General features: G+C 46.0%; 3 protein-coding genes across 12 annotated transcripts in view; 1 reads left to right on the top strand and 2 right to left on the bottom strand.

Annotated features, from left to right (window-relative positions):
- The window catches only part of stx1a (syntaxin 1A (brain)), a 35,482-nt gene extending 26,347 nt beyond the window's left edge, over nt 1–9,135 (bottom strand). For 8 of the 10 annotated variants that reach the window (XR_010324642.1, XM_064303125.1, XM_064303130.1 and 5 more), the window contains exon 1: nt 8,863–9,135. Coding sequence is in view for 7 of the 10 variants with exons in the window: in XM_064303125.1 (XP_064159195.1) it covers nt 8,863–8,892 (30 nt within the window). In the remaining 3 variants the exon portion in view is untranslated. Of the gene's footprint in view, nt 1–675; nt 837–8,099; nt 8,827–8,862 lie in introns of those variants that run through there. The other 2 variants (XM_064303126.1, XM_064303127.1) reach the window with 2 other exon arrangements.
- A 603-nt stretch (nt 9,136–9,738) lies between these two features.
- Nucleotides 9,739–16,142, bottom strand: bud23 (BUD23 rRNA methyltransferase and ribosome maturation factor). The gene is made up of 12 exons (XM_064303133.1): nt 15,782–16,142; nt 15,534–15,571; nt 15,204–15,299; nt 14,581–14,663; nt 14,134–14,230; nt 13,466–13,562; nt 12,978–13,028; nt 12,251–12,336; nt 11,952–11,997; nt 11,685–11,746; nt 10,836–10,925; nt 9,739–10,091 (listed from the first exon to the last, which is right to left on the bottom strand). The coding sequence occupies exons 1-12, from the start codon at nt 15,824–15,826 to the stop codon at nt 10,037–10,039; spliced, it is 846 nt and encodes a 281-aa protein (XP_064159203.1). The 5' UTR covers nt 15,827–16,142; the 3' UTR covers nt 9,739–10,036.
- Nucleotides 16,143–16,484: 342 nt separating this feature from the next.
- Nucleotides 16,485–17,941, top strand: LOC135236646 (uncharacterized). The gene has a single exon (XM_064303122.1). The coding sequence runs from the start codon at nt 16,564–16,566 to the stop codon at nt 17,896–17,898; it is 1,335 nt and encodes a 444-aa protein (XP_064159192.1). The 5' UTR covers nt 16,485–16,563; the 3' UTR covers nt 17,899–17,941.
- The last annotated feature ends 1,508 nt before the right edge of the window (nt 17,942–19,449 follow it).

Genomic DNA, 19,449 nt, shown 5'->3' with positions numbered 1-19,449 from the left:
CTATTTTACAAGAAAACAGTTCTTCTTTCTCTTCTCTTTACAAAGTGAATATATTTTTTCAAATGTCCAACATGCTAAAAACATGATATTCTAAAAAAATAAATAAATAAATAAAAGACAGACAGCTCTTCATTTAGTCAATTAAAGTACTTGTGTGTGTGTGCAAGTGTGTGCGAGAATTCATGAGCATGCATGGTTTTTTTTAAATGTGCATGTATGCAAAAGTGTACATGCACACATATGTGCGAGTGGGTGAAAGCATGTGTGTGTGTGAACGTATGCATACGTGTGGGTGAGTACGTGTGTGTGTGAATATATAAGCTATGCATATGCGTGGGTGAATGCAAGTGTGTATATGAATACATATGCATATGCTTGGCTGTGTGTGTGCTGAGATGACGCATTCAAGGCTGCTTTAATATTAATATCCCCAAGCCAGGGAACTGGGCCAAGCTCTGAGCCTCCAAGGCCTACGCAGACCACAGAAGCCTGGACCCACGGTGAAGAGAGACCCTGACCGCAGTGCTCTCCCCCGGGGGCTCCTGAGCTCTGCGTTCTGGCTTCTGTCCCTCATTCATCATCAGTGGCAAGGTTCCAGGTGGAAATTAAACAGTTAAGATGGAGGAAAATCCAACTTCAGAAAGTAATACTACCCCAGTATTTTATTCCAGTCACCTGAATTTGGTCATTAGCAGAATTATTCAGTCAGGAGGCAGCACTAATTAACAAACTCTGCTGGCTGAGTTTGTGGGTGGAAGAAACACGTGGCAGAACTTCTACTTTCCGACCCCTGGACTTTCCACCACAGCAGAAATCTTAAGAAATCTCATCCAAGTCTGATTGATCTACAAAGGAAAATAAAATAAAACTAATTTCATCTCGTCTTGTCCGGTGCGTGAGAAACGACGGGGGCTTTACTGCACTCTCTGGGGATGGGAAGCTGAAAGAGGAAAGTCCCCCGAACGTTTCGTTTCTAACGCAGAAATCTCCGAGCTGGAGTGGGCGGCTCCAGAAGGGGTCAAAGGTCACCGCATCTGACCCTGGACCAGCCCAGAGCTCTCCTGCTCATTGATCTCTAGAGATCAAAGATCCATGAATTCCCCTCAGCGCGACAACGCAGCACCACTCCGTTTCAAACGACCTCACGACACACACACACACACACACACACACACACACACGTACACTCTCGCACATTCACACACACACACACACGCACGCATACACACACACACACATGCACGCACAGACACACTCACACACATTCACACACACACACACACACACACACACTCTCAGTAATGGCAGTACGTTATGGCAGCAGTAAACAGAAACTAAACACCCAGGACATGTCAGAAGCTCTGGGATAATGACAGACCCATTCATCTTTTTAATATGGCCGCCCTCCACACCTTATCCAGCCTGGCAGAGAATCTCACACCTTTCTTCAGTTAAACAGGCCAGATCAGAGCAGGACAGGCTCAGGTCCTTTCTTCAGTTAAACAGGCCAGATCAGAGCAGGACAGGCTCAGGTCAGGCCGTTCGAATGCAGCGAGTGTCAGTTCACGAGTCGCCGTTTTAGGCACAGCTTTGGGCCAGGAGCAGAGAGGCTGAATAGACGTGAAAGCATCAACTTGATGGCTTGATGTGACGGGGACACTGTGCTGTAGGAGATGCCGTCTTTCGGATGAGACGTTAAAACCGAGGTCCTGACTCACTGTGATCATTAAAGATCCCATGACACTATTTGCAAAGAGTAGGGGGTTCCCCAGTGTCCTGCCTAAAATCCCAGATCTGGATCTCGCAAAAACTTGCCACCTAATCATCCCCTGATTTAATTGGCTAAAAATGTTCTCTCCCTTCAGTAGAGCTGCTCAGTGGCCAACAATAGAGGATTTTGGTTGTACTGGCACTCCCAGTGTGATGTGTAGTGAAGCAGATTCGCAAAGAGCATCCTGTGGGTAAATAAAGTCTAAATAAAATAAAAAAATGATGGATTTTCTGTCCAAGAATAATACAAGATCACAGAGAGGCAGCACTTTTCCTCCCACCTCTCTCTGCCCTCTCTCCTCCCTCTTACCTCTCTCCTCCCTCTCTAATCCCTCTCGCCTCCCACCTCTCCCCTCTCACCTCCCTCCCACTTTCACAGATGCCACTGGGGGGGGGGGCTTCATCCACACCACACACAGCCAATATATTAACATATTCCACCCACCCCTGCTCCTATTCTGATGCTCCTGTAATTATCTGCAAGGACTTAAAACCCAGCAGAACACAGCCTCTCAAACTGAGTGCTTCATCCTGGAGGACTACAGTGTCTGCAGGTATAACTCCAGTCCTGGAGGGGGCGCTGTGTCTCCAATGGGCAATAAAGTTGTGAGCACTAAACACACAGAGAACCAGCGAATGCTGCAGCCTTTCAGCAGTGCAGTCTGCACCCCTGTCCCATCAGCCCTACAGTCTGCCCCCCTGTCCCAACAGCCCTGCAGTCTGCCCCCCTGTCCCACCAGCCCTGCAGTCTGCACCCCTGTCCCGCCAGCCCTGCAGTCTGCACCCCTGTCCCAACAGCCCTGCGGTCTGCCCCCTGTCCCAACAGCCCTGCAGTCTGCACCCTGTCCCGCCAGCCCTGCAGTCTGCACCCCCGTCCCATCAGCCCTACAGTCTGCACCCCTGTCCCAACAGCCCTGCAGTCTGCACCCTGTCCCGCCAGCCCTGCAGTCTGCACCCCCGTCCCATCAGCCCTACAGTCTGCACCCCTGTCCCAACAGCCCTGCAGTCTGCCCCCCTGTCCCACCAGCCCTGCAGTCTGCACCGCTGTCCCATCAGCATGGAGGAATTCAGCAGGAGGGACATAGTCTGAGTGACCGAGAAATGATTGACACCTGCCCTGCCTCCTAAGGGTACTGAACCCAAACTACCTCAGGACTCTGCGCCCTCCCGCCCGTCACCGTTGGGACGTTTGTGATTCCATTCTTTGAAAAGTAATTTAAATTTTGTTTCTGACCAACGCATAACCACATCTTACAAAAATGAGCTTCAGCTGTGAGGTTACAAGCCAGTAAACAGCACAGCGCCCCCTGCAGGGCCGGTGTGGAACAGCGGTATGACTCAGTGAGAGAACAGGCCCGTGTCAGGCACTGCTGTCGAGGTGCCTGCTGACAGTGACTGACAGCTGGAAGAAGAGAGGCGGAGCTGGAATGCATCAAAGATGGTGTAGTGATGTCAAGACAAAAACATCACATGAATAACTGGAAAACGAGACAGTGGAAACCATCACAGCCCTGCATCTCCCAGCATGGTACACAAGCACGCACATTTCATAAACATAAATACATATGTATTTATGTACCCTAACTCTGGAGAACTTACAAAACAGGATACAAAATAAAATGACCCCATGTAACACAAATCACCAACCAACATCCATCAATATGGCAGGTTTGAAAATATGAAGAAAAAAAAAGAAAAACTAAATGTTACAGTTTAAATGCAGCACATTCCTATTTTTGTGAGCATGACTTCTTGAATATGATATATGAATCTGCAATATTTTCCTTCAGTGCCCATTTCATTAGTTTCTCCAGAATCTGTTCTTTTTATGAATTTGGCCTGTTATGCATATTTAGGAGACATGAGGCATACAAAGTGTATATATTTACAGAGTCTGGGTCATCTTGCTGAAATCAGCAGCGCGTTTAGCTTCTTGTAAAATGTCACTATGAACCAATACTGCATATTGGCTCAAACGCAATTATAGAATAATAAAAAAAATTGCTGACAAGTCTGACTTTGAAATATGCCTCAAACCGCCTCTATTAACCGCTGGCTCATCGATACTCTGTCCGTCACACACACGGGGGGGGGGGGGTGCCACACATGGGGGCGTCGCCTCTCAAATGAAAGATGTCATTTAGAATGAGTGCATTCTTTAGAAAGGCAGTGGTTGCGTATCGATTATTTATCTTCCAGAGAAAGTAACACTACGGACCAGAGCACTCCTTTTTATCGAGTCATATAATTTTCTCTCTCTCTCGCTTTCACACACACACACACACACTCTCATCTCATGTACAGTACTGAATGAATGATGAAAAAAAATCTATATTTCATGCATGTCTCTGACATCGGGCGATACCCAGCCCATTCAGCCTAATAAGACACACTGGTCATCCCCGTGTCTACAAATCAATAGAACATAATGCATCGCTTTCTTCAACCACAGATAGTCACATAAGAAACTGGTAAACCACAAACCAAACAGGGAACATACTTCATACGTATGGTTTTTTTTTTTCCAGTTAAAGCTAGGGGCACCATTCCTAGTCCTCTTTCCAAAACAAAAGGAAAGGCTGTTTGCTGGGCAATTTGATTCAGTTTCATAGCTCACTAGAACAACTCACAACACTTCCTCCTGTCACTGTTCTTTGTTTCTTGATCAGCCCCAAAGGCAGGAGCTCAACTCTGTCATACACAGAATGACCTTTGACCTGGGTCAGAATGAAGGTGGCAAGAAATGCGCTTGTGTGGTCGTGGTCCTCCAAGAACAAACTGACAGCTGTGATACGTTCAGTACTGTGAAAACCGTTCCACTGTCACTGAGCAGCAGCCATACCATTTCCAGTCAGCAATGCTAGCTTGCTAGCGGCATGGCTAAGGGCGTGGGCGCTAGGCTAATGCTCTTCTGTAACTGGAGCCACATCTAAGAGCCCATAGTACAGTAGTGTACTGTAAAATGAGCCGTATGTACATTGTATAGCAGGGGAGAGGTGGCATCGAGGAGAGATTTAAAGATGTGTACTTTTCTCATTTTTTCCAGCTGATCTCTTTCCTGCTGCTCCTGCTGGTGTAGCAGTAACACTAATAATTTGCGTCTTTTCTGGATTTACTGTAAATCTCAGTCTTAAACACCTTCTATTCAAGACTTCCCGGAGATTGCCTTAATTCTCTGTGATCAGAATGATATCATCAGCATACAGACGAGAGCTTTACGGTCATTTAACTCAATGGGAGCAGCTACATTTGCACATTTAATTTGTCGAGCTGGACCAATTTTTCAAAGCGCTGATAGGGCTGGTGAAAGTTTTACAGCGTCTGTAGCGGGAAACTATCCTGCATGAAACGAGCTATAGGTGCTGAACAGAGGACTTTTAGTGCCTCATAAAATATCCCATCAGCTACCATCAACCAGAGCACCTGGAGACTGCCACACACACGCAACCCCTCCACACACATGCACACACAACACACACACTTCACACACCACACACACACACCCTCCAGATACACAGATAGAGGAGGTGTGTATCTGAGAAAGGCCACCACAGTAACTGAACGATGCCGGACACAGCAAGGGAAAGGAGGCGTAACCGTCAGACAGGAAGTCACACGGATTCCTGGGACACTGCCTGTGATACAGGGCACTGATGTGCACAGACAGGTACCTGCAGAAGGCAGGTATGCAATGGGTTACAACAGGTAACACCTGTCACAATGAAACACCCAAATCCAAACCAAAATGCTCTTCAATTCACGTTATGTAACAGGCAACTTCAGAAATGAGAAAGGGCAGGAGCTGCCAATATTTCTGGTGAGCATCAGCAAATAAATTACAATGTGCACAGTACGAATCGACAGCAGGTGTTGGATACTCACGTCACTGTCAACTGATTTCCCGAGAGAGACTGTTTTCTTTAGCTATATGGAAATACACCTGGTGAGAGTTCCTGTTTCATTGGTAAAATTCAAACCACAGCATGCAACTTGGAAAACAGTGCAAGAGATAAACCGTAGCAGAATCAGTTCCACACCTGTAGTTGCATATCTTCCCCTGTGACTATGAATCACCCCTATTCCTTTGTGCAGTCATTCAGAATCCACTGACACTAATAGACCTGTTGCACATCTCTACACCATCCGCAGCCGTCAGCCATATTAGTCAGGGATGATGCCTGAGGGAACCTTATCTCATGACCTATAAACTGAAGTTGAATCACAACCAACTAAGAACATCAGAGTGGGCTCTGAAGCAGCATATAAACCCCAGAATAAGGTCTCTTGCATTTGCTGCAGACCTCGGTCAAGTACATTAGGTGAAGTACTTTCTATCTTTAGGCTTTAGTGGAAAGTCATGACCCAGTCAAATATGTATGACTCATATCTGCACAGAGAGGACTACCGCACACTCACAAAATTTCTGGATTATTGTAAAGTAAAATTACCGATGAACAGAGTACATTCTATCCCTAATGGACTCAGACATTTTGGGTTAAATAAACCCTGTGAATTTGGCCGTTTGGCAAACCTTGTGGTGTCTCTGAGATGTTCAGCCAATCACGACCCGCCGATGGAGGAAAAAAAAAAACCCCCACATCCAATCACGTGATACTCAGGAAGAAAAGCGTACACCGGGTCCAGGGAGCAGGGTTCAAACAGAGCGGACTGCTGCGCGGATCCCTGTTAAACATTTAACAGCGTTCCAGGAAAACAAGGAATCTGCCCCCCCACAAACCCGCAGCGCTGGGGCCTAACCTCCTCACCAGGGTCAGATTGAATCATGGAGAGGACGGGACAGCCACATTCCTGTCCTGGCAGGTCACAAGCTCTGCGTGTTAATCACGATCGTTAAGTTAATGTCTCATCCTCACAGTCATGCTGCACATGAAGACCGGGTGGCCTAAACCGGTCTGTGTTTCTGAAGCTCATTTCCTGGTCTTGTTGAGCGACGTTGTTCACTAGTGCCAGTGCGTTTGGCTCCAGTACAGGTGTTTCAGCCCCCCGTTACAATGCAAGTCAACGGTAACAACACGCTCAAAATACAAAGTTAATTATTTTTTTCCCCACAAGTATCCTAAAACCCAGAGACTCCGAACATCGGATCCTAAAGCCAAGAGACTTCTGCCCATCCTGCATTTTCCTTCCCATCTGACAGACACTCAGAGCCCCCACCCGAGCTGTGGGGAGGGGGTCCTACCTACTGAAGCACTCAGACAGAAATTACTACCAGAGAGAGCGAGAGACAAAAACCTCAACAGAAACTGTAAATAAGCCCTCATCCTCACACAGAAAAAAACACTACATAATTCTTTTTTTTTTTTTAACAAGGAATAGTTTGGGAACTGCACTGTCGTTGCAGGCTTGAATCTGAGGAGGGACACAGCCATTGAACATTTCAGAAGGCATTTAAGGAAATATCCAGCTGTATAAACGTGTTAAATACAAAAAATATACAAGTCACTCAAGGATAAGAGTGTCTGATATTTTATGTTTTAAATTTAGCAATGTCATAAAATCGCAAGTCCTTACAGACTCTTTGACATGCCAAAATTTGTGAACTTTCCTACATTCTTATTAAACCAGAAATCGTTCTACTCAACCACAGGCACAGTGTAAGAGGTAAGGTGTACAATGGTGTAAAATGGTGACAGCCTATCGATGGCCGCTGGTAAAAAGCACGCTACGGCCAGTCAGGTCAGGGGCGGCAGTGGGCCGTTTCCACCGCTCCGTGGACAAAGTAAAGTTAACAGCAGAATAAAATAAAATAAATAAACGCAAATAAAACGCCAGACCAACCACAGTTCAGAAAGACTGAAACAACATGTCTCGGAAATCTACTCCGCAGAATAAAATTGTCTGAACTACCAGCGATAATTAGGAGCGCAGTTGGTCAAAACCCAATCGGTCTCTGCGGACCACTTGGACCATAATAACCCCCCCTAACCTGATATTGACTCTTCGCCTCCGCCCAGCAAGACAACAATAGGTCACCCTTTTGACATCCTGGGTGCCAGCTGCTGAATTAGTGCGCGTTTCACTTTTATAGGATAAATCCCTCGCGCGCACAGTGCCAGCGTTCCCAGGAGACACTTTCGCCCGTGATCATTCAGAACCGACAAGATGCACATAATCATAAAAAAAAAAAACAGTCAAAATGTACGTCAACTAAATACGTTTTCGAATAAACTGTCGAGTAGCGAAGGGGAATATGAGCCTTAACAGTCAATGCAACAAGGCTACGGCGAGTTTGATTTCAACGCCAGTGATACTTCCGATTCCCAAATTAAAACGGGACACATATTAAAGAAAAGTTAATAGTCTGTCACCGCTTCGTCGCGTTAACTGGCGTAGTCATCCTCCCCCTGTGTCTTTGGTCAGTTATCATGACAGCAATTGAAAACAGCGTGGAATCCATTCATTTCCACAGACAAAAAGCAATTGTTGCACACTTGAATAGCAGCCCGGGTCGTGTTTGCGAACCGATCGTCAGACCGTTGGTTCACCTGTCTCAGCCCTGTTAGTAACGAACACCTGGGTCTGCGCTGAAATAATCAACGAATCAGCAAAATCCGGGCAACAACGCAGCAAGTCGTCATTCTCACATATCAGAAAAGCATTAAGCAGCTATGAAAATCTGGTTTCAAAATGTTGCGGGTGCTCTGGCAGGTTGTCTCCAGTTCCGACATAAAGCGAGCGTCGGGACTGCGAATGACTGATTTAATTTCATTCAGTACATTTCAACAAAAACGCGATTTATTTATTTTTCCCAGGGATACTTCACATTTGTTTAAAAGGGCACCGAACTATAAAATAATTGTTTTAACTCAAATGTCAACATTTACAAAATATCTGTCTACGCGCTAAATAACACGTGGACTACACACCGTACCAATTTTTAAAACATAACTATTTGTCTTTACGATTTTATTACAATGGTCCACAGAAGTGGCGAATCAAACGGTTACATTGCTATTAATCGACCATACAACGCACGTTGTGTTTCACGCAATATGCTTCTCCCACACTGAGGCCACCGCTTGCTTCTGTCGTCATCAAACTTATTTAAATCAAATAAGTAACGTTACTTACAGTTCTCAGCTCGTGCGTGCGGTCCTTCATGGTGTTCAGATGGACTTGGTAGCCCGTTCACTAGGAACCTAGTCTAAGATGCTCCTGTAATCTCGCCAGCTCGATTTCTAACGCTTATTTCCTTCTTTTTCAAAGAGCAGCGGTAAGAGGCGGGGGCGCGCAAGGAGGTGTAGTGATGACGAGAGCGCGCATCGCACAGCTAGAGAGAGAGAGAGATTTCCATTCTTTGATTTTTTATTTATTTATTTCCATGACAGGGTAGGTGGCAGGTAAGGCGAGGCTACCCGTGCGTGTAACTTGAATTGTCGCTCACATTCACATCAAGCAATATTCCGCGTTCACTTTTTACATTTCCCATCACAGGAAAACAAACGTTCTTTACAACTGCATGTCCAAGTAACGTACTGCATCAAAGCGCTAAAGCCAGCAACGCCAAAATATCGGTAATATACGTCGTGGAGTTAAAATTTTAATTGACTGTCGGCTAAAACAGGTTTGTAAAAAGATAACGCCAAGTTACGTTTTGTGATGTTCCTATGAAGCCCGAAAGCTTCGCTTGTGCAACAGCGACCTCTGTTGGCGACAATATTCCAGGTAAAGGCTTATTGCGCGTTTCCCATGTCTTGTATTCACCGTTGGCTGAAGCCAATCCGTTATTTTCAAACATCATTTGAATTAAAGCACAAGGTGGCGCGAATGAATGAAATATTCACGGTTGCGGCTCTGGAGGCCGAGGTAGGGGCATAGGTTAACACAGAAATGATGATTGTGGGTATGCATAAATTATGCACAACAGAGAAAAGAGTGAGAGCAGTAAGTCTGTTTGAAACAGAATGAACAGGAAGCTGAGGAGAGAGGCACAAGCCAGCACCAGGGTGGAGAAAAAGAGACTTGGTGATTTTAATATATATTTTCAGGTCAGTGTCTCATATGATATAAAAGAATCTTTGCCTTTCGCGAGGGAAAGGTTTGATTGACAGGCTGGATAAAAGTCCCGTTCTTGCACAGGGCAGGTTTTGGTTTGGCGGTGTGTGTGGATGGATATTTCAGCGTAGAGAGGGTCACACACAGGGTCTGCCGAAACGCACGCTGCCCCAGCTGGCCGTGCGGAGCCCCCGGGGGGGGGGGCGTGTCCCAGGTCCAGGGCGTGAGCAGTGAGAGCCCAGCGCGGGGGTCAGAACCGAGGCTTCCTGTGCCGTCCCGTGTACTTGGTGTCCGCGCGGACCTCCCTGGGAAGAGCAGGAGAAACAACCTTCAGTTAGCAAATAAAGGCCCATTTCAGAGCTGCAGCGCATTTCAGAGCTGCAGCGCATTCCAGAGCTGCAGCGCATTTCAGAGCTCCCGCGCATTTCAGAGCTGCAGAGCATTTCAGAGCTCCCACGCATTTCAGAGCTGCAGAGCATTTCAGAGCTCCCGCGCATTTCAGAGCTGCAGCGCATTTCAGAGCTCCAGCGCATTTCAGAGCTCCAGCGCATTTCAGAGCTCCAGCGCATTCCAGAGCTCCCGCGCATTTCAGAGCTGCAGCGCATTTCAGAGCTCAGCGCATTCCAGAGCTGCGGCATTCAGAGCTCCAGAGCATTCCAGAGCTCCAGCCCATTCCAGATCTCCAGAGCATTCCAGAGCTGCAGAGCATTTCAGAGCTCCAGGCATTTCGGTTTATAAGGATGGAAGTTGAAGACTGACCCTCATTTCAGAGTGAGCGCTTTCAAAGCCTCCCACGCTTTAAGCTCCGCGCATTCAGAGCTCCAGCGCATTTCAGAGCTCCAGAGCATTTCAGAGCTCCCGCGCATTTCAGAGCTCCCGCGCATTTCAGAGCTCCCGCGCATTTCAGAGCTCCCGCGCATTTCGGGGTTTATAAAGAGATGTGAAGGTGGACAGACTGGACTCTTCCTTTCCAGGGTGGAGCGGCTCTCGTCTGAACACAGGGCCTCGCTCCCGCTGGGTTAAACGCGTAAATAAAGACGTCATATTACCGGCCCTGTCGTCTCCTCCTCTCCTTCTTCTCCAGGATCCAGTCCTTACTCTTCTTCAGCGACTTCCCCTTCATGTTTTTGAAGCGACACCTTCGGGGGACAGAAGGAGAAGTCAGCGCTGGAAGTGAGGAGATGCTGGACTGCGGGCAGTCTGGCCCACTGGTCTGTCTGTGCTGCAGGTCTGTAGCTCTGTCTGTGCTGCAGGTCTGCGCTGCTTTTTGTCAGAGGGAGGAAAAGCCGCAGGGGCTGCAGCTCCAACCCCGTGGTACGAGGGCCCTCTGGGTCACTCTGGGTCTGGGGGCACCTCCAAAAGCAAAGAGGTACAACCCCGCTCTGGAGGTGCAAAGACCCCCCCCCCCCCTTCACCACCCCCCTAACAGTGCCGTACACATTAGCCCAGAGCAGGGCTGTCCAGCTCCAAGCCCTGCAAGGTGCCTGCAGGTTTCCATGGTTTCCTTTCAATCAGCAGCCAATCAAGGTGAGTGTGTGGACTCTAGCCAATCAGTGAATTACGCACTTACGTTTAACACCCACCCAAAACCAGACACTGCAGCGTCTGATGGTTCTGGTGACGTTCAGCCTCCTACCTCCCAACTCCTAAAGGACATCTTTTTTTAACAAATCATTGAAGAGACGAAGAAGAGATAAAGTGGTAGGACTAACTGGACTGTCTTCCTGGGAACTATGGCATGTATATGTGTGCACGTACATGGGCCTTTGTGTGTGTGTGTGTGTTTTCAATGTGTTGCATGGTTTGTAGAATTATCTGTGCATTTATTAAACAAATGTCTGACTAATACAGAAATTAATATTTGAATCATTTTTAGGAAGGTCACAATACAGCTTTACCTCTGCCCAGTGAACTGGACTTGATTGGCAACACCCCTGTCAACTGTCTCTGAGCCCAGCCCCTGTAAGAGAAGAGTCACGTTTACAGACTAACAAATCCACACCCCCCTGCCCCCAGCTAGAATATGAATTATCCTGCTCAGTTTCCAATGCCTACAATCTGTGACCTACATCAAACATTTTTGTAATAGTAATGTTAATAAGAGTAAGTGGTATTTATATGGCACCCTTGGTTGTAGTAATATGGTTGCGGGTGAAAGGCAGTACCTTGGGTAAAACTCCAGACACCCCTGCAAACAGGCAGAGGAAGAACCTGCACCAGAGAGAGGGAAATCACAAAAACAAGCAGAAACTTACAGTTAAAATCCAGTTACTTGAGCTATGGACTGCTTTAAAAAATATTGTGTTGTTACACTTTACACGTTCTGTAAATTCCATCTCTGTCTCACTCTCATGCACTCTCTCTCACTCCAGCTCTAAGTCTCTCTCTCGTTCTCTCTTTTTCTGCGTGTGTGTGAGAGAAAATGTGTGTGTGTGTGTGTGTGTGTGTGTGTAGAAGCGCTCACTTCTTGGCCTTTGTGCTGTTGGGGTAGTCCACCACCATGCCCCCGGTGAACCCAGCCTTCATGGCCTGTGTGGTGATCAGCTCCAGCTGGAGAAGACGGGACACAGGAGCCCAAAGAGTGTCAGAAAAACAGCGATTTCATCAATAAATACGCAAAACAATTGCCTTAACAACTGCAATTAATCAGAGTACACACACACAGTACACATCACACAACAAATCCTTTTGTTAAAAAATTACACTTTATAAAAGTAACAACTCCAGCAATCTATTCAGATATAAAATAAATAAAAACAGGGTTTTGTATGGTATACATGGTAGACATAATATAACCGCATTCTGGGCTAAAGACCAAAACTTTCTGAAAGAACGCAAAAGGAACAAATGAAGGATTGTTCTATAAAACTACATGCATTATACAACTTATTTGAAAATGAATTAGTTGTCTATTAACACCCAAATCTTATATGCGATTGCTGCTGCTCCTGATAGGAAGGGACCAGCAGACATTCTCCAGTCCGATGGTGATGCCCTCACACCCGTGACTCAGCGAATCAGTCTAATGTGGAACCTACTTTTACTAAAGGTCTCTCTAAATGTGAGCTTTCAGACAACCTCTGGTACAAATATTTCATCAGAGAAACAGTGAAGTCATTTAAAAAAAAAAAAAACAGAAAACGTTTGATGATGTCACAGGCTCCTGTCCCTGTGTGTCGATCTCTTCTCACCTGTTCAGAGTTCTCAGGGTAGATCTGAAACACCGCTCTGGCTCCTCGAACCTAAACACACAAACACACACAAGCACGAGCACAATCAAAAAGCAAAGCAATCACTCTTACCTGGGCACAAGATTATATCCAACCCAAATGAATAAAAAAGGTGTAGTCATAGAAAAGATTTTTTAAAGAGTCAACACAGTGGCTCATGGACAAGTTTCACAAAGCTGGTTGAGCAAATTCAGGCTTATTTCATTTTTACAGAGAATATTTGTGCTATTGAATGGCTGGGACGATTGTCCATTTAAACATAGACAGCAGTTAGCCTGTTACAATATACAGCCTTTTTTAAGCCAATAGGAGTACTGAATGCTCACCAGTGAGGCATAGACAGCCAAGAGGAGTACTGAATGCGCACCAGTGAGGAATATACAGCCAATAGGAGTACTGAATGCTCACCAGTGAGGAATAAACAGCCAATAGGAGGACTGAATACTCACCAGGGAGGAGTACAGGGTGCTAAAGAAGGTGTAGAGTCTCTTAGGAGGGCTGTGTGACTTTTTGTCAGCATTGCACAGCCACTGCAGAGCAGAAATACTGGGTAAAACACAGAAGGCATCCATTACCCTCAATTACAGTCAGAGAGCACATCCATTACCATCAGTTACAATCACAGAGCACATCCATTACCCTCAGTTACAGTCACAGAGCACATCCATTACCCTCAGTTACAGTCAGAGAGCACATCCATTACCATCAGTTACAATCACAGAGCACATCCATTACCCTCAGTTACAATCACAGAGCACATCCATTACCCTCAGTTACAATCACAGAGCACATCCATTACCCTCAGTTACAGTCAGAGAGCACATCCATTACCATCAGTTACAATCACAGAGCACATCCATTACCATCAGTTACAATCACAGAGCACATCCATTACCCTCAGTTACAGTCACAAAGCACATCCATTACCCTCAGTTAGTCACAAAGCACATCCATTACCCTCAGTTACAGGGTCAGAGGATTGAGTACAGGGTAAAACTAATGACACAGTCTTCACCATCAGTTACACTGTGAGGCTGCTGTTCAGGGTCAAACAGTGATACAGTAATTATGCTAAAATGCAGTAATGTACTGGACAGAAGAGCGACACAATGCTGACCTGACACAGCCGTCGAAGGTCCCGGGTCTGAAAGGCATCCCCTGGCCCATGTCACCCACGAGCAGGTCTCCTTCCACCTCCCTGTCCAAAGCCACGTCTGAGGAACGCAAACACACAGACATCTTCCGCTAGCGCACACATAAAGGACTACACATTCAATCAAGGGCTGCTGAACTACAACATATCCCACAAGCCCACTTCTCATTTCCCTCGGTGTCTAAACCAAAGCGCCAAGGGAAGCCGATGGTCCAAACCCTAATCCAGACTCTCTCTCCCATTGGCTCTTTAACCAAACACGTCTGAGCTGAATAACTACAGCACCTTTATGACGGGATCTGGTAATCACTGCACTTTTACATACCGTATTTAACACTGTTGTGTCAGCATGGTTTTTTTCTTTTTTTAATGTACGTTTCTCTCGTTTATTGGAGGTTGAGCTCTGCTCACCCAACATGGCGGTGCTGATGTCCACTCCCACCCACAGGTGTCCTTCTTCTGTCAGGTAATCACCACTGAGTCCAGATCCGCACCTGCGTGCACAACCAAAGCCTTCAGGCTACAGCATGGAGAAGCTCTCTGCACACCTTACTGCACTTTAACACCACGCACTGACCGACAGACAGCCCACTGCACAACAACCCCAACCTGCAGTAATGTACCGAGATTAAAGCAAAACATGCAACTGTGCTCTGTGACAGCTGATGTTGTGTGCCATGGTAAGGGTGCTGAAAATGAGTGTTAGCTGTGAACACTGTGGTGTAGCACATGGATGACTGTTCACTCAGTGTGTGTTCGCATCTGTCCATAAATGACATACACCATAGATAAACGCACTGTTCTGTGCCCCTAAGTGTTGAATAGAGATTAAATCGGATCCTGAATCTGCCACAGTTCATATGCCATCCCGCGGTTTTCTGTTCACAGCCAGCAGCTGCCCATACCTATCCATCTCCGGCGTGTCTGAGTTTTACCCACAGACATACATTTAACTAGAGAGGCGGGCACACCTTCAACTAACTCTCCAGCACGCTCTATGGCTGTGTTCGAAACCTCATATTCGATGGTTTTACCCCGCGTCCAGCAGGAAACAGGGCTGGTCCTCCGGCAGGCTCAGCAGCTCCACGGCTCTTTCTGACATCTGACTCTGGATCTCAATCATTCGCGAGCTGTAAACCGCAAAAGACACAATATCACTACTAGGAAAGCGCAAAGACTACCAAACACCACTGGGTAAACAGGACCGTGTATGCACAGGGTTTCAAAAAACCAATCAAAAGCAAACGGAGCACAACAACTCACGGCACCAGAATATATATTATGGATATTTAAATTCAGGCGACACTAGAGTATACAGCAGTGGATCGTGTGAACAGAAACGTAAAGTGAAGACGCATACGCACTTCTGAGAGTACTTTCTGGCTTCCTCTTCGTTGTAAAACTGCGGAAAGAAGCAAAAACGACTGTGGGTTTCACTTATATTAACCCAATTCTAGTGCATCACAATGTTTGTTTAACAACAGGAAATGATATGTAGATGGATAGCCATCTAACTAGCTACACTGCAAACACACAGAGTCCTGTTCTAGTCAAGTAACCGTAGCCTGTAACATGTATTTTGGGAAGCTATAGGTTAGCTATATCTACTTACCACCTCTGGCGGTGCCATGTGTTCCGGTCTTCGACCACTTGACATTTTGGTTTTTTTCAGTGAGATAATTCGCTCCGCGAGAATGTTAAATGTTACTGTAAATCAATCCCTGCTAACAACTGTATGTTTGCTGCTTTTCTGTAAGACTCAGCAGGGCACCACATGTCTGAGCTATGACGTCACATCAGCGCGACTGTAAACCGTGGTCATTTAAAGAAACAGTCCGCTCATTCGTATGAATGAATCTGAATCTGCTCAGATGAAGTCTATGGTTCAGATCTTTAGCAAGGTGCTATTCTTGTTTTTATGCATTAGTATCCGGTTCGATCGCGATCTAATCCTATTTCTCAGGATCTCTCTTCATGTGTACAGTTTGTGACGTCTTAAAAGATTAGCAAATATTTAGGCTACCTGTTGGCCCATTCGAATCAAAGTTTTAGCGTTATCTAAACCAATCAACAATGTATTGAGGGTAATTAAATGAATGATTAAACGAAAGTATTTGCAAAAATGAATTAAGTAAGATAAAAATATTCTTCTGAAGCTGTAACATTTGTTAATTATGTCGATAATGCGATTGGTCTAGCTAAGTGAGATAACATGCCAGGCGGTTCCGTTACATTTTTGGACATTTGTGGGCTGAACGCTCCTAGCACAGGATTGGACCGTAGTGCAATGACCTCACCTCTTTTTACTCTGTAACTTGCTTCTGATTGGCCCTTTATGTAGACATCCCGGATGTTGATTGTAGTTCGTCCTGTTCCAATTCCTGAACTGCGACTATGGCGGAGGTCAGGCGAAGAGTTTGCAGAGAAGCTGGTAGATTCGTAGCACTGGCAAAGGGATCTAATCGGGCATCATTCAGGATTGATGGTAAACTGTCAGTAGGAGCGGTCCCGGAGGGTGCCTTGCTTAACGGAACGAGGAAAGCAAGTACCGTTAATGTAGCCCAGCTCGACGACAGCGAACTGACTAGAGGCGGCTGCCGAAAATGGCAGCTGTCTCAGCCTGACAGGGTCACTAGCGAAAGTTTTATGGACAGTAGAAACTGTACGGAACATGTGAAACTGAGCCTCCCGGTAGAGGAAAAATGCACCGGTCTGTCTAAGCCAGAGGACAACGCCGTTTCGTTAAAGAGAGGACTTTCTCAAACTTCGGATACGATGGACACGATGTCATTGGAGGTTAGCGCTAAGAACCTTGGACAATTTACGCACAACATTCAGGAGATGACTGACTGTCAGATTGGAGACGTGGACTGTAAGGGTGATTTACATGACTGGTTTGGCACTGAGGATCTATCAATGGGTGAATCGCAATGGCCTGAAGACTGCCGTCACCTGCTGTCCGACATTTGCGCACAGAAACAGGTTCACAAGATCATATCCCTGAAGAAAAACGCCTTTTTGACATGTGTCACCAACTTGACGAATCAACAGCAGCAGAGAGGGTTCTATACTCTATTAAACCAGACTGCAGTGCAGTGGAATTTCTTTGTGCAAGCTGGATATTCCGGGGCAATGTCATTCGCCAGAGCTTACGGCTGGCGCGGACAGAATGGCAGTTCAGCGGCACCTCCACTCTACAGAAGCAGGACTGCTTATTACGATATCCTCCAGGTGTCCCCGAACGCCACGCAAGCTCAGATTAAAACGGCGTACTACAAACAGTCCTTCATGTACCACCCGGACAGGAACTCGGGGAGCGAGGAGGCGACGCTGCGCTTCTCCGAAATCAGCGAGGCTTACACCGTCTTGGGTAGCATCGCTCTGAGGAGGAAGTATGACCGCGGCATCTTGAGTCAGTCTGATGTTCAAGATGCCGGCAAACCCTCCTCCAGAGAACCGCGGAGCTCTAGCCCCGCGGGGCAGCAGCAGCAGAAGCCTCGATACACCCACACCAACGCTATGGGTGACAAAAAGATGTTCGATTTTGACGCCTTTTACCGTGCGCACTACGGCGAACAGCTGCAGCGGGAAAGAGAACTTCGCGCGCTGAAGGAGAGACTACGAGAAGAACAGCAGAAGGAGAAAGAGAAGTGGAAGTCAGACAGAATGACAGAGCTTTCTGTGCTGATGATAATGGCATTGGCATTCTGTATTTTTGCCAGAATGTAGTCTGGAAATTAATTTACCGGAACCCGGGGGGTTTCAGCGAGGATACAGAGACATGGCTCTGAGAAATGTGATCTGACCCAGGGGTTCCACGATAAAAAAAACGTGCCTTATATGGGCATTGGCACAGGCAAGGGTTATGGCACATACTGTGTTCCTCGTCTATTGTAGCGTCATATACATGTAGCTATTTGATAGAGAGTACCTCTAAGGAGACTAGTGTAGTGGAACTTGAGTGCTTTTATCGTGGAGTTTCCCTGGGTCCAGAGATGGTATCTGCATGGTACAATCAGGAAGTATTTCTGCTGTCGAGCAAATTACCTCTGAAGAAAAACACAAGGCTTGGATCCACAGTGAACAAAAGGAACATTAGATCAGTGGACCTGCCAATTCCACAGATTCATCTCAGATTTTTAGCATTTGAATGGGTTGCTTTGGTCAAACTTTCTGAAATATTTTCAAAAATATGCATGCTGTACTGAAGCTCAGAGTCTTTGACTCTTGGTCAGTATGGCAAATTTGTGTATGTCGTAATGCGAGAAGTCTTCCTCAAACTTTCACTCATAAATGCTGAGAGCGAACATTACGGTGTATCAAACACAGATAGCACACTGTATAGCTCACTACAGAAGCTCCAGAGATCTCATGAATCATACTTCATCTGACGTTGCAACAGATCTTGTGTATCACTGAGCCATACCATCAGCGACAGTGGTGCATAACGACTGACAGCTGGAGCCTGGAAGCACTGATTTCAGAGCCTTAAAGGAGAAATGCTTTAACTGATAGCAGGTCAGGCTTTGTGGACACTGAAGCAAAGCTATGTTTAATAAACATCTATTCTGCTCAATTGGTTTATTTATGCTTGTACAGAACACTGAGTTCTCATGAGAAGGAGAATGAATGTTAACTGTAATGACGTACGGAATGTCCAGTCATGGACCAGGTTTGCCCAGGTGTGTGCTGTGGAATCTACCTTTACCTGAGGGGGTTTTCCTCTTACCGCTGACCTGTACCGATCCTAATAAAGGCTCAAAGGCTTTTTATTATGCGTCTGTACAGAACAGCTGCACAGCTGGAGTGAGCTTTAGCTCGTGTACCTCATTAGACCTCTAGCCAACTGTTCTTTTGTTAATTAATCTTTTTCCCATTTCATTGTTTAATGTTCAGTCTACACAATATTAAATATTAATATTAACGAAAGTGTGCCAGTTGGCTTTTTCTGTCTGGCTGAGCAAAGCATTCTGGGCCACAGTGTACAGAAGACACATTTTGGGCAACCTTTGGGCAAAATTACGGTTTTCCCACTTAACTAATTGGAATTAACTTTATTTGAGTCCCTTAGACACAAAGATGATTACTGATTTGACACATGCACCTTATTACGCTGTGACATGGATTTGTTCAAGTATAATAACCTGGTGTTCACCCTGTGTCGTAATACAATTTGTATCTGGTTATGTAATAAGTAAACATTGAAAATACAACAATGTCTCTTTCCATCATAGCTGTATAAAGATATGACCATTTTGGCCAGAATTAATCATTAATTTT

Source organism: Anguilla rostrata, chromosome 12 (genome assembly GCF_018555375.3).
Source record: "Anguilla rostrata isolate EN2019 chromosome 12, ASM1855537v3, whole genome shotgun sequence".
In the NCBI taxonomy this organism is placed as follows: Eukaryota; Metazoa; Chordata; class Actinopteri; order Anguilliformes; family Anguillidae; genus Anguilla; species Anguilla rostrata.
The sequence above is the reverse complement of the archived record's forward strand: the minus strand, read 5'-3'. Positions and strand labels throughout refer to the sequence as shown.

Coding starts and splice junctions, on each gene's coding strand:
- bud23 (XM_064303133.1), bottom strand. CDS start 15,826: ATGTCAAGTGGTCGAAGACCGGAACACATGGCACCGCCAGAGGTG. Junction 11,998..12,250: donor AACAGCACAAAGGCCAAGAA/GTGAGCGCTTCT, acceptor TCTCTGGTGCAG/GTTCTTCCTCTGCCTGTTTG. Junction 10,926..11,684: donor GTCCAGTTCACTGGGCAGAG/GTAAAGCTGTAT, acceptor TGTCCCCCGAAG/GTGTCGCTTCAAAAACATGA.
- LOC135236646 (XM_064303122.1), top strand. CDS start 16,564: ATGGCGGAGGTCAGGCGAAGAGTTTGCAGAGAAGCTGGTAGATTCGTA.